General features: G+C 37.0%; 1 protein-coding gene across 1 annotated transcript in view; it reads left to right on the plus strand.

Moving 5' to 3' along the window:
• The first annotated feature begins 1965 nt into the window (after positions 1–1965).
• TMEM156 (transmembrane protein 156) overlaps positions 1966–13824 on the plus strand; it is a 22271-nt gene continuing 10412 nt past the window's right edge. Inside the window, 5 exon segments of the mRNA XM_009332469.1 lie at positions 1966–2171; positions 5333–5614; positions 7168–7428; positions 9509–9616; positions 12780–12881. Coding sequence (XP_009330744.1) covers positions 2072–2171; positions 5333–5614; positions 7168–7428; positions 9509–9616; positions 12780–12881 — 853 coding nt within the window. The 5' untranslated portion in view covers positions 1966–2071.

Here is a 13824-nt window from a genome sequence, read left to right on the forward strand (position 1 = left end):
CTTCTTCTGTCTTGCCAGATCTCATCCCGGCTGACTTCAAACGATTTAGCCAATTTTAACTAAATTTGACCAAAGGATAGGGTTTGCAAAGCTACTAATTGTTCCAGCTGTGGAAAAATTACTAGCTAGGTGGAGGGAAGCATGCCCCCAAGAAGGAAAACTTGTTTTTTTCACTTCAGTTGGCGGGTCAGGCCACACGCACGCACGTGATTCAGCTGGTTTACACATGCACAACTGCTAAAGTAATAGTGTCCAAAACCTATGGTGTCCCTGGGATGTGTGGACAGATCATATGTGGGCCTCCTAGACTCAGAAACCAAACTAAAATGTGCCATCACAATAGCCCTAAAATAGATACTCCCCATCTGCTTACTGCAGAGTTCTTGGAAACCTATAGAATCTGAAACTCAACATATTCCACAGGCTATTGTTATATCAGGCTGAACCTGGGTGCGATCCTGCAGGGCAATTTCTATTCTGACCTTGGGCACTACCAACAATGATGAAAGTCTGAATGTATCAGAAAGGGATAGATACACTATTACTCGACAAAGTCCTCCTGTTATTTTCCAGTATTTTCTCCATTCCTTCTGGGCAGAAAGGATGGGTGAACACCATGCAACCTTGAAAACAGGAAAATATAAATAACTGATATGGAAGATACTTAAGGGGCAATGCAGTCTCTCACAAAGTAGAGCTAATTTGCTAACAGATGACATATAAATTGTGCAGTGGATGTATGAATTTACTTTTAAATTCATACCTATGATTTTTTGTATCCTTATTACTTCTGTTGTACCATACTGTCAAAAAAATCAGTTCATTTTGTTTTGGTTTAATTGCTTTCGTTGCATAAAAGTGCTACGTTTAAAATACCATATTAACAAATTTATAATCACTACAGCTCCATTAAGAGTCTTTCTATAGAATGAATACTGTATTTGCTTCCACCTCACTTACTCATCTTCTGAGATAACTGGATGACAAGAAGGGCATTTCAGGTTTGTAGGACATTTCTTGTTTTAACTTCAACAGCATTGCTTCATTTTGGTAGTACTCAATATTTAATGGGTTGTGGGAAAAATACTATATCAGGAGAGAGCTTTCTGAATTAATTAAATCCTTCATACTGTATATACTCTATATTTGAGTCAAATTGTTTTTACATATGCATTACTCAGACTACTTTTATTCAGAACTTTTCAGAAATGTCCTTTGCAGTCTCATCTGTAAGAAGAATTTATGGAATATCATGGTGGTTGTCAGAATGAAAGGCTTCACTTTCTTAACTGGAAAGTTTAGCTGAAAAATGGTGACTACAGTGTATAGGAATAGTAATGGCTCTATCCAGTCTTCTTGTGGTTTATAGGATAGTAACATGCACACTGAAGATGCTCTACAGATTGGCAACATACTTCTTGTCTTTTAACAATACGGCAGCAATGATAGTATGAACATCTCACACTCAGTTCATTGTACTTGATACATCATTTATTTGCCAGATCTGAAACTTTAAGTTGTAATGATTAACAGTCTATTAAAGTCTTAAAGATCCTGTATTACATAAAATTATATTCCCCCAGCCCCAATGTTTATGTATATAAATAAAACAATAAAATCTCCATATCTGACTCATGAGGTTCTGACTCATTTTTATAATGAGGGTCTGACTCATTTTTTAAAAATCTTGGCCAAATGAGAACAAAATTCCCTCACAAAGATGATTCATTTACTGTTTAGAAGGTATATGAAAGTGGCCATTAGGGGGTGATGTTCCTAAAACAGAACTACCCCAAATGAATAAAACAGTTTCTGTGCATGATTTTTCTCCTATTTTCATCATGGTACATGAGTTTTATCTTCAGCATATTCATTTGAATCATCCTCATCAATGCCAATGTAAGAACAGAACTTGGCTCTGTACAGCTTAACGTAATGAGAAGTAAAAAGAAAAGACATATTAGGAAAAGGAAATGAATAGACGTTATTTTGCATAAAGTCTGCACGAAGTTAAAAGCTAAACCAGGAAGGAAGTTGCCACCACTATGCTAGATGGGAGTGCTTCAGTGACATGTGCTTGCTTTTGAGAAAATCAGAACTCTTCAGATTAGTACTAGGAATAATTACCATGTTTATTTTATGTTTACCTGAATTTTTCAAAATCCATGAAGGTGAGTGATCAGCTTTTAAAATAGCCTTTTATTTATTCTAAAGTCTGATTGCAATTGAAAGGTTGGCACGTACTTTCCTAAAAGCGATGGTTAGGATGCTGTACTCATATGGACTTTGCAAAGCATATAGATCTTTTTCATTAGATTTTTAACCAACAGAGTTGGTTATGTGCGGTAATTTGGAAGGCGTTTGTCATTCATTTACATACACTGAAAAATTTTTGGTAACTATTTCCATGCATCATGAAGAGAGGAGTTAAAATATGTATGTTCTTTTATAGCAGGTACTCATGTCTTAAAAAATAACTTTTTTTAAGTTTCTATACTGAAATGCCTATAAAACTTTGTACAATTGCTATCTGGTATGAGATACTGTCTGTGAAAGAGATATGCAGTGGTAACCGGACAAAAAGTAGAGTGGAATAGGTGTAACTGAGTGAAGCAAATCTTTTAACATAAATCCCAAATACATCTTGGTGATCCTAAAGGTCAATACTGGATTTAGGATGAATGCAAAACATATGTGTGGAAGTTACACATTCAGTGCTGTCTTAAAAATCCATAAATAAATTAATATTAAAATAGTTTTGTCACATCCATTCCTAAGTAAGTTTTGAATAGATAAATGTTATAATAAGAAGCATCCCTTTGACAAATGGTGTGTGTTCCCAGGCATCATGAAATAAATGATTTATGAAGAATAATTTTCTGGAAAAAAATTAATATCAAAATATATCCAGATTAGGTTACTTATATTTACATTTCTATTTTCATTAACCACAAAGAAGAAACATGACAGTAACTAGAATATAATTTAAAGATTTTTATAGTTTATGAACGAACAAACTTGGTGAGCTGTCATAAGTTTTGAATATCATAAAATTGATAAGTCAGTTTAAGAAGTTGGAATAATTAATGTTTTACTTCCATGAAGAAGTAATCGAAGTATTTGCTAGCACAGACTATGCAAATAAACAATGACATGACTATTATCAGAAGAAAACATTGACCTTACTGTCAAACATCAGAGTGAATAATTTCATTTTAATGGAATTGGATTTTCTATGGAAAAACACCCTGTAAATAGAGGCTTAATAAAGGAATTTCATAATCACAGAACTTTCTAACATTAAGCATGTGGGTTACAGATCTTTGAATATACAGCAGTTTCCTAGAGATACTTTGCGTGGTTTCATCCCAGTGATCCTCGTCACTCTTCAGGCTGTCTGCATTCAGATTTCTCAAAACCCTTTCCACATTTCTAGTGATGTTTACATTTGGGACGGTGCTTCCCAGTCCTGCAGAAAGGAGCAAGCCTCTTGTGGGTACGGCTCCCTCTCTGCCATGTAATCCACTGGGAAAGTCTAGTCTTTTTGCAGCCCTACTTACAGTGTTCAACGATATATATCCCTCCCTAGAAAGTCCACAGTCCTGTGAGTTGGAAGAAAATAAAGTTTACTGATGCTAGATCGTAATTTGAATGGCTTTCTCAGTAGAGATCTTTCAAGAGGATGGTAAGCACCCTCCCTAACGGGACAGCATTCAAACTTTCTCCACTCAGGTAACAGGCCTTTTACATATCTACAGCATGGCTCACAGGCAGCTCTGGAGCCTGTTTAGCCATGTGTGAAATCCAAAATGGACTTCATAGTGCTGTATGTAGACTGCTGTCACAGCACAGTCAGTGGATTCCCAAGTCTGCGTACAAATTTCTTGGTGAAAGAGGTATGGTAGGGAGTTATCATTAGTTGACCTTGAGAGCTGTAGCAGTGGGTTTAGACTGGTTGCCCAGATGCACACACGCCTTGCCATGAGAGCAGAATAAGCATTCAATTTCTGCTCCTGGCTCATCTCCACAGAGAAGCTCTGCACAAAACGCCTCCTTCAGCTGGAAGAATTTGACCTCAGAAGCCTGCTCCACTCCAGGTTGTGTGGGTCAGATCATAAGCTTTTTGAGGAAAATGTTTTGACTTGCCTCACGGAAAGATCACGCCCTAAATTTTGTCTGACATTTTTCCTTTTTGTATTAAAATGAATTAGTTTCTTACCTGCATAGGACGTGTATTTTACATTTCAATTTATTATGTTTTATAAGGAGTTCATGACTCTCTGATGTAGTGTTAGTAAAGTGAAGATAATTGACTTTGGCGTTGGATTTTGGATTTTATTTCTGCATCCTGTCTGAAATCCTTCACTGGCCTGTTTCTGAGGTCAGCCTGCTGCGATGTGAGCACAGGTGGCCTGTTGAATCTGTCAGATTGTGGCTGAGCACTGGAGCAATTAAAGGCTATGTTTTCTATTGGAATTGGAAGCTCTGCTACAAAACTATAAGTTAGTGCTGCATAAACTCCGGGAAGTGGTTATTTGTATTCATAAATATGTATTTCATGTTAGGGTTCCAGAAGTTTTTTATTCTTAATTTTTTTTTCATGTTGAAAAAATAGTTTTCGAAGTTAACTCGAGGAAAAATGCACAATTTGTACAATAAAGCCCTACTTTAATGTAGAAGACAGCTAAAATAACACTCATTAATAATTAATTCTATGTGGTTTTTGCTACTTGCCAGATCTGCATTAATGTACTCTAGCTACAGTAATTTGATACTGAAATTTGACTATGAATACCAAAACCAATGGTCACAATTAAGATTCGTGTTTGTTGACTGAATGTAAGAGAACGTGAAGGGTGTGGCCAGAGGTTTTAGCAGTGTTTCTGTGTATTTTCACTGTGTGGTTTCCATGTCATTGGAAAGAAAGTTTTTGTTCTGATTATAGCTATTTTACAACATAATTGCACTGGTGCGTTGCAACTGCATGGTTCCAGGGCTAAGTTCCCCCTCCAAACATGAGTGCTTTCATCTTCTTTTCAAGTACAATCAAATTGGAGCAGCTTTGAAACAGGGATGTGACTAGATACCACCACAAATTCAAGTTAGTATTACAAGAGATTTCATACAATTCAGCAATAAAATCCAGCATTGAGGTTGTGGGAAGACTCTGTGCTTGCTTTCTCTCACTTGTTGATGCATTCAATATGCTGTCATAATCCTCAAGAAAGAAAGTGCATTTCATTGTAAGGTACTTGATGCTTCCATGCACGTATTTGTCCATGTGTCCTGTATGACTGTCTTGCTAATATAGTACTCTTTTTTTTTTTCACAGTTAACACTGTAATTGTGTCATGCGTGAATACATGTTCATCAAATAACACCACTTTTCCACTTTGTACTTTTAACAACTCTTGCAAAAGATCACTGCAACAAGGAAGAGAAAACCAGACTCTTTTACTGAAGGCCATTGTAAACCATTCCAATTTCCAAAATATTTCATGTATTTGCCAGTCCTCCAGGAGGGAACAACAGTCCCATACTAAATATACAGAGTGTGAATTCAAGAGAGATGTGAATGTTGATCATCAAGGATCAGGGTCAGTAGTGGAAAAAAGTAAGTAAGGGAAGAGAAATACTTAATTTTGAAGTAGTTAATTACAACATAAAAGACGTTTTCATTTGGTAGTTAAAAGAAAATTATAATATCCGGCTGGTTCTCTGTGGTCTTTGAAAATCTATGAACAATGGGGTTTTTTAGCTTGTCTTTGCATGGCTAGAAAATGCAAGTTTTATGCCAGATTCTCAGCGGCGTACATTCCTGGCTGTCAGTGAACATGTCGGTAGCAAAATGCCGATTTCTCTTCTTTGAGGATCTTGTATAAAATCAGAGGGGGAATGGGAGTGGTTGTGTGTGTCATTATCTTCAGGGGGCTTTGTATTGGTCTGGAAGGAGGGTGCTGTGAGAAAAGAGTGCCTTATCCAGCAGCCACCTATAATATTTTTGTTGCAGATTTCACCTCTGCCAGCCAGCTTTTATGAACACTCTTATATCCTCGAATTTATTATTTTAATCTTGCTAAATTTTCTAAAATATTTCATTTATTTTTAAGGAGATGTCATTTCTGATCAGTTTTCACGCTGAATTTGCTTTTAAATGTCATTGCGGAACTCTGCATGTTGATTGCTGATACTATGTGAAGATAGGTTGTGAGCAAGTATCTGAAGAACTAAATCAAAGATGGTAACTATTCAGATGGCAGCTATACAAGAAATAACCATTTTTGTGCTTGTAGTCTATGATATCCACAACCGTGTAGTATCAGAAATGGCCTTGCGTGTTTCACAGAAGGCAGCACTGAATAAGGACTGGCACAGCAATACAGAGAAGAGTTCAGCAACATCCACATCTTTTCAGAGCTGTAGCAGTGTATTCCTTCTGTGCCACATACTCTTGCAAAGTATCTGGAAACTTTTGGGAAAGAGGATGCCTCTGAATTTTGCTTTCCTAACATTGTCAGCAACAGGGGCAACAGGCCAAGTCCTGAACGTTAAGAAATGAAGTTCTTCTCCAAATGCATCGTTTCCTTATTACAAAATAGCTGTCTTAACAAGTATGGAAAATAACAAAACAAAAAATATGTGGACAAACTCTGTTGTCAGTTATACCTGTACAACTCTACTTTTGACAACGTCTCACCTACCTGTGTTTCTTGTTAACATTGTGCAAGCCTCACAGCTTGTGTGGTTTGAAGTGAAACAAGGACCTTCTGCAACTGGTAGCAGATAGACTAGATGTACACTTCAAATCTCTATCATCGTATGGCTTTTACTTGGTTTTTATTTTTTTCATAGCCTGATTTTTGTCTCTGTTACCTTTGATAACAGACAACAAAACAACAAAAACTGAAAAGCTCTAAAGCTGGTGGTAAAGCAAAAAAGGGACTATAATTTGCAGGGGAAATAGATTTTGCATAGATAATGAATGCTCTTCAGATCTGTTCAGAATAACTTCACATGGTATCCTTTTGTCCATTTTATTATAGTCGATAATGTAAAAGCCTACTGTATGTTTTTGCAAATGAGACAGAGAACTTACTTTATTGTTCTTTCTGAAAGTTGTCTCTTTGTCTACCAGATGTTATATAACAGTTTTGTTTTAATGTTTAGTTCCAGAAGCAAAAGGCTCACTTGAAGTGAAAACAAAAGATGTTATTTATTTTTATAAATACTTTAATTTCACTACGGTTTCCGAGAAAGAAGAAGTAGAGCATAATACTTACTACCTGCTGGAAATCCACATCAACAATTCTATAGTCGGAGGAAGAAACGCAGCTGAAGAATACCTAAATCATTCCTGTATAGTGGCAATGATGGAAGACCAAAATGACTGTATAAATATTTCACTGCAACTGAAGTCTTATGTGGAATGTAAGTTACAAAGGAGAGTCAGAATGGAAATCAAACCAGAAACAATATGAATCTTGCAAAAAATCTCCAGTAGGCAGTTCTTTGCTTTCAGCAACCATTTGAAAGTATTTAAGTATTTCACAAGAAAAGAATACAATTTTGATCACCCCTGAGTAAAAGGCCACCTTTAGTAGGCAACTGGCAGTTTTTATAGTGATTTAAAGCAGGTTTAGCTGTGGCTTTTTCTTTCCTAGAAGCATCACAGCAAAGTAAGTGTCTGTACATTTTTTTGCTTAGCAGTGACAGACTCACAAATTGCATGTATGACAAAAGCTGGAATTACTTTTTTCCTCTCCCCTCCCCCATAATGGCATAACCCTGTTGTCTTGGAGGTCAATTAAAAAATTCCTGTTAACTTCAGCAGCAGAAGAATCAGGAGACAGGTTTGACTTTTCTTAATGTCGTACTGCAATATCCTACTATACAGCCTTACTACAGTATACTTAAAAGAGAAATCTTCAGCTGAACTAGGCTTAGTTTTCCCAGAAGACAGCATGTCAGCTTTTTAAATTACTGTTTGTGCTGCAGGAGTTTTTTGGCCGATTGCCTGACCATGGTCAGGGCTTCCAGCGCGTCTATATGCAACGCTTGCCATCTGGGAATTGCTGAATTATTACATTCATTTAGTTTTGTATGGCAAATGCATTTTATGCTCTACCTTTGCTGCGAAAAAAAACGTGTTTTGGAGTTGGCTAAACCTATGTTAAATAAGTTCAGGTAAAATCCTAGAGAAGAGAGGGCAGCTTACTTTTTTATAAATAAGTAGGTCTAGCTGTGAGAGGAGTATCTGCTAACTTGTGTCAAAACTATGAGATAACCACCCTTCCCTAATGGTGATTTACCTGGGAAGTAGTTATCTCAAATTAACAATAAAAATTAACAACACATCTTTTTTCTATTTACTTCAAAACAAAGCTAGAGAGGTGCTCAGGGCTTTGACTAGGCAAGGTTGATACACAAGTCATTACAAGTCACTACAAGATGGGGTAGAGTACTCTGTTTGAAAGGAGCCTAAATGGCTGTATAAAAGATATTTTTAGTTCTGAATTAGGAGGGATGAGCTGTGCTTACCTCAAAGAGCCATGGGGTTATTGGCAGTTACCTCATGATTTGTCAGTGGAGAAGATACACGAGGGAAGTTGATGTAGGTCTAATTATACTATTCTAAGTCAAGGAAAGGAAAACAGTGGTTTGGCTATAGTCTGTAATTTGATTTTATATGAGTCATAGTAACATAGTTGGTTTTTAAAATAGTTATTTGACAATGCTAAGGTATGAATTAACATGCAGCTGCCAAAGAAGTTTGGAAGGTCTTTCAAACAACCAGGGAGGAACATTCCCCACGTCCTTTCTCTGTGGTATACAGTCCTAGCTTGTCCTAGTTACTGAACTAATTCCCTGAGGAATGTGGGTGCATTTCTGCAGCAGCTGTTGTCCGAAAGAGCAGCGTACCTCCTACAGCCAGTCCCACACTGATTCTCCCCCAAGGCAGCTTTGGTTAAAAGAACTCCCCAGAGGGGTCCTGTTGATGGCATTTCCTCAATTTTTGATAAGAAAATTTCTATATGTAGAATCTTACCTTCTCCCATGTATGAAGATAGACCAGGAGGTTGAGAATGCCAGTACAGGTCAGTGATGGACAGTGGACCAATTCCTTCTGTGCTCCATCCAAACAAAGAGGGGATATATATTACCCTTGTTCTACCTTAAATATAAATGTTGATCTTCGAAGCATTTTCTTCCTGGCTGAGTTGCATGTAACAGTTTATACAAATAGGAAGAGTTTTCATTCACTTAGCTATGTATAACTATTTCCGACATGGGGAGATAGATACAGGTGAAAATGAAGCTAAATTCTAGATAGAAAACTTAATTTCAAACAACAAAGAAGGCTGAAAGAAAAAGGCATAATCTTCTTTTTTGCTTGAAATATTCATGTGTGGGGATAGGCATCTTCCAAAACCTACCGAGATAGATTGTTCTGCTTTTTTCTGCCAGTGATTTCCTGCTTCATTTTATCTCTTCTGCATTTTATGGACAGATCCAATGTGTATGACGAAGATCATTTGGCTCACTATGATTCCAGTAGTTTTTGTGTTTACTGTTTCAATTGTCATCTACAAAATAGTCCAAGAAAATGAACAAAACTGTAAGTAACAAGTTAATCTGCATGAATTTAAATTTCTATGCAATGAAAAATGTATTAATTTACAATAACAAGCTGTTGATTATTAATGTGGTTCAGACACCAATATTTTAATTGTAATATGGTAAAAGCTTCTTATAGAGGGACTGAAATACTGAGGTGATTGATACTATCACCTCTCACCTCTCAATCGTGGATGCAAATCCAAGCTTGTTGATAGTGAATGAAATATGGTTTTTTTGACAGATGCTTGGTGGCCTGTGATCCTTAGTGGTATGGACTTCTGGTTTCAGACTGATTCCAGTAGATAAAACAATTACAGTTGAACCTTGTTGAAGGTCTTACGCAGAAATGCCAATGACCAATATAAGCAGATTGAAATATCCTTTCCTTCCTGAAGATGATTCATCTGGATCATGGTCAAGAAAAATTATAGGATAGATAACAGGAGATATGCACTCAGCTGTCTGTCCTGAAAACGGTTACCTGAATCCAGCGGTGGTGTAATCCCATACAGGTCAACCAAGCTGTGCCTTCTTAACCCCAGAGCTGAATTAAGCCCAGATAACATTTCTTCTCGTTGCTGTTATTTCAGCAAAGAAACTAGTGCTGTGATTTCTGAATCAGCACTATTTACTATTCCAAGTGATTAAAACTTTGCAATGAAAGAACTTGTCCTTAGTTCAGAGACTGAAACGATTGTTTCTACAGAATGCCTTCACCAGCCAAGACAGGCTCTTCCTATGCAATTCACCTGGGATTTCGCAGGCTGAAATCAGGATTTACAGTATTTCTTCTAGCAATATACAAGGAAGAAAGCAAGAATAAAAGTGTAGGAATACCCTGAGCAGGAGACTTTTGAGCAACCAAGATAAGGTCCTCTGCACAAAAACAATGCAGAAAATTGACCGCCTGTCAGCTGCTGGTCTTTGTTTTACATCCCAAGTCAGAGATAGGTGGTACAGGGAACACGCTCCCTTTCATCACTGTGGAAAAAGTGTTACTTAACCCGTTACCTGAGATAATAGCTCTTAGACGCTTTTAACAGCAATTTCCTGAGACTTCCTGCCAGTGTCAGCCCCGAGTGGGCAGAATGCCTCCAGAGAACCAGCATTTAGTTGCTATTACCATGCAGATGTCCATTCCCCTTGTAGTCCAGAGCTGCCGAATGGAGACCTTGGTCACAAGGGTAATAAAAAAATGATAAGCCATTCCATTTCCTGATCATTCTTACTGTAGCCACAGGCAGTTTTGTAATGAAAGAGCAATAGGAGTTTAGCTTTAGTCATAACTGAACAGAAGGAAGAAGAGTGCCCACACATGAAATGTTTCTGTGATTTTTTTGCATAGTGTAAATATTTTATGCATATATTTTTAATGAATAAGCAAAATAGTTGCTTAAAATGGCAAATCTGTGCCCCGCCCCAAATGATTAGAGAAACTCCTTACGAGATTATATTGGTTAAAATACATGATCTTTTACTTATTGCTAGGCCCAAATTCTGAGACCTGTTTTATGTACATAAAAATCCCACAAAGTGTAAATTAGGTCTTTATAAGTGGGCTATTAAATGCTCTAATTTAAAGGACTTTTATTTGTAATTTCAAAGCTACCTATAAATGTCGTATGATTTCCTATGCTTTGAGTCATAACATCCCATTTTTAATGCAGAACTATTAGTAGTGATGATTAATGTTTTACTGCCTTTATTCTTAAACATCAGTTTTCTATTAAATGCAGGTTTTTCAGAATTGCCATGGACACAAGCTGGAAGGAAATGATGCCCTTTTGAGGCTTCTAATTACTGATTTGTTTCTAGAATACATTTCTGTTAATAGAGGAATAGTGTTTTTATTAGTTAAATTTACAATATATAACATTAAAACCAACATCAATATGTTACTGACAAAAAGACAAACACATAAAAATCAGATTTAAGGGTTGACTTCCTTATGTGTATATATTACGATGCCACCTTTAATTGCAAGTCTACATACTGCTTTTTTCAGTGCTGCCCAAGGAACACAGCAGAATATTACTATGTGCCTAAAACAGCTGCTAAGAATTTTTACAGTTATAATTCAGTTAGTAGTTTTTCTCTTAAGTTGTGAGCACTACTGAAAGCTGTTAAGAAATACGGAATTATTCATTTCCTCTTGAGACCTTCCCAGACATTCTGCTAGGCAGACTTTGAGAATCTCTGAAACATTAATGAAGTTATTTCCATGAGTGCATAAAATAAAATTTCCAAATAAACTTGGTGGAGGTTACTACCGATCCATGACAAAGGAGCTAAATTAGAAATCAGTCCTTTTGCCTTTTCCCTTCCACTCTTGTCTTATGACCACTTCCAGAGCTTCCTTTGACATTAACTGTTACAGTGTGTGCTTAGGGCTTCAGCGCATTAGATCTCCACTGGCTATTCATAAAAAAATCATGACCTAAATAATGCTAATTTAATGGATTTCTTAAAGATGAAGTTTTCTAGTGTTCTCAAAAAAGATAAAAATCCATTCTGTTATGTAGAATTGGAGCGAGCCTGTCATCAGAAGCTGGCTGAGCCCTGAACTGCTGTCATTGTAGAACAGGCCTAACCATAACAATTGCACAATCAACTGCAATAACCCCACAAGGGCACAGTATTAAGAGAGCAGGAGAAGGATGGAAAGACTGAGGAGTTTATGAACTGGGTGCTGAGGACAGTCAGAGGTGTTCAACCCAGCTCTTTCTCTCTGGGTGGTGTAGAGCTTGCTCTCAAACTGTGCTTCCAAAGATGAACACCCCACACTTGCAAAGACTCTGTCAGCTTCCTAGGATGCCCGTACACTCCATCCTTGCTATTCCACTGTCAGCAGTGTGAGTCTGAACCTGTACCGGAACATGTACTTCTTTGATAACCTCCCAAAATTTGTTCAAGGTATACAGTGTAGAGGAGGGAAGGAATAATTTGAAAGGGGCAAACCTGAATGGGATTTCCAGAAAATTTCATTAAGGAAGACACAAAACATCTGGTCCTAGGATTTCCTCATCACCTTATTTCAAAACCTTCCTGTTTTATCATGGAAGGTGTTTAACAGTTTAAGAATAAGGTGTTTACCAGCTTTCCATCTAATCAGTGCCATATGTAATTCTACAGTTGAGGATAATGCATTTTGTTTAAAACAGATTGTAAACACAGAGTAGCAGCAGTTTCTGCTATTCTAAGAAGAAAGCGTTCTAGACATGCAAGAAGAACCAGATCTGCTACTAAAATTCATCCTTTTCCTGGTAAGTAATATAAAAGTAAAATAAAAATCTAACAAATCTTGAGGCACGAGGAGGTCAAGAAAGACCTTTTAAGTCTTTCCTGTCAGAGGATGCTTCAGGTTTGTTTCAGAGTTACCTTCATCCTACACAAATTTGATCTGGCTGATGTCATGGAAACTTTTTTATATCATAAATAAATAATTCTGATGTTGAAACGATAAGAAGACTTACGTATATCATGTGGGAATGCTTCTCTCAGTCTTCCAAATATGTTGCATTAATGACTTTAGGTTTTTTACCTCCTTTTAATTTTTGATCATGTTGTGTGCCACATTTGAGGTTTGGCAGCGGAGTGCTTTGTGTGTGTATGAAAAGTATCCAGACGTGTACCCGTGTATGTATGCTCTATGTGTTTAAGACTCTTGACAAAATCTGCTACCAAAGGATGGAATGGATGGCTGTAGCAGGACTTGGAGAATGACTCTGCTGGCACTTCGTAGCCTATTTCTAGGGAAAAATTCCCACAAAATACAATTTTCTAGTGTCAGATAGGAATTAAAATGTGGTCTTCTGAGAGTGTAGTATGTTTAGCACAGATAAATTAAATGGCATAGCTAAACTCAAAGTTTTGGTTCCAGAAATTATGATTTGGCAACAAATCTCTGTGTGAGGGGAAATTAGCAGCTGTAGCTCTGAGTGTTACTGATATCGCTGGAAGAGTCACATGCTTTAATAAATTCTGGTTTCACGAAGGGAGCTCTATCTTTAAAAAGATTGACATGGACATATAGAATAATAGCTCTGAATGGCAAATCAACTTCCCTCCAAAACAAGAACAACTACAAAGCCAGCAAATGAAAAAAATTGTTTTAAATTTGGCTAGGCTTGGGTACCTCCCTGTTTGTTTTGTTGGTTCTTCAGGAGTACGAGGAGACTCAATAATTTCTCTCTACAACTCAGTAAC

Source organism: Pygoscelis adeliae, unplaced genomic scaffold (genome assembly GCF_000699105.1).
Source record: "Pygoscelis adeliae isolate BGI_AS28 unplaced genomic scaffold, ASM69910v1 Scaffold59, whole genome shotgun sequence".
In the NCBI taxonomy this organism is placed as follows: domain Eukaryota; kingdom Metazoa; phylum Chordata; class Aves; order Sphenisciformes; family Spheniscidae; genus Pygoscelis; species Pygoscelis adeliae.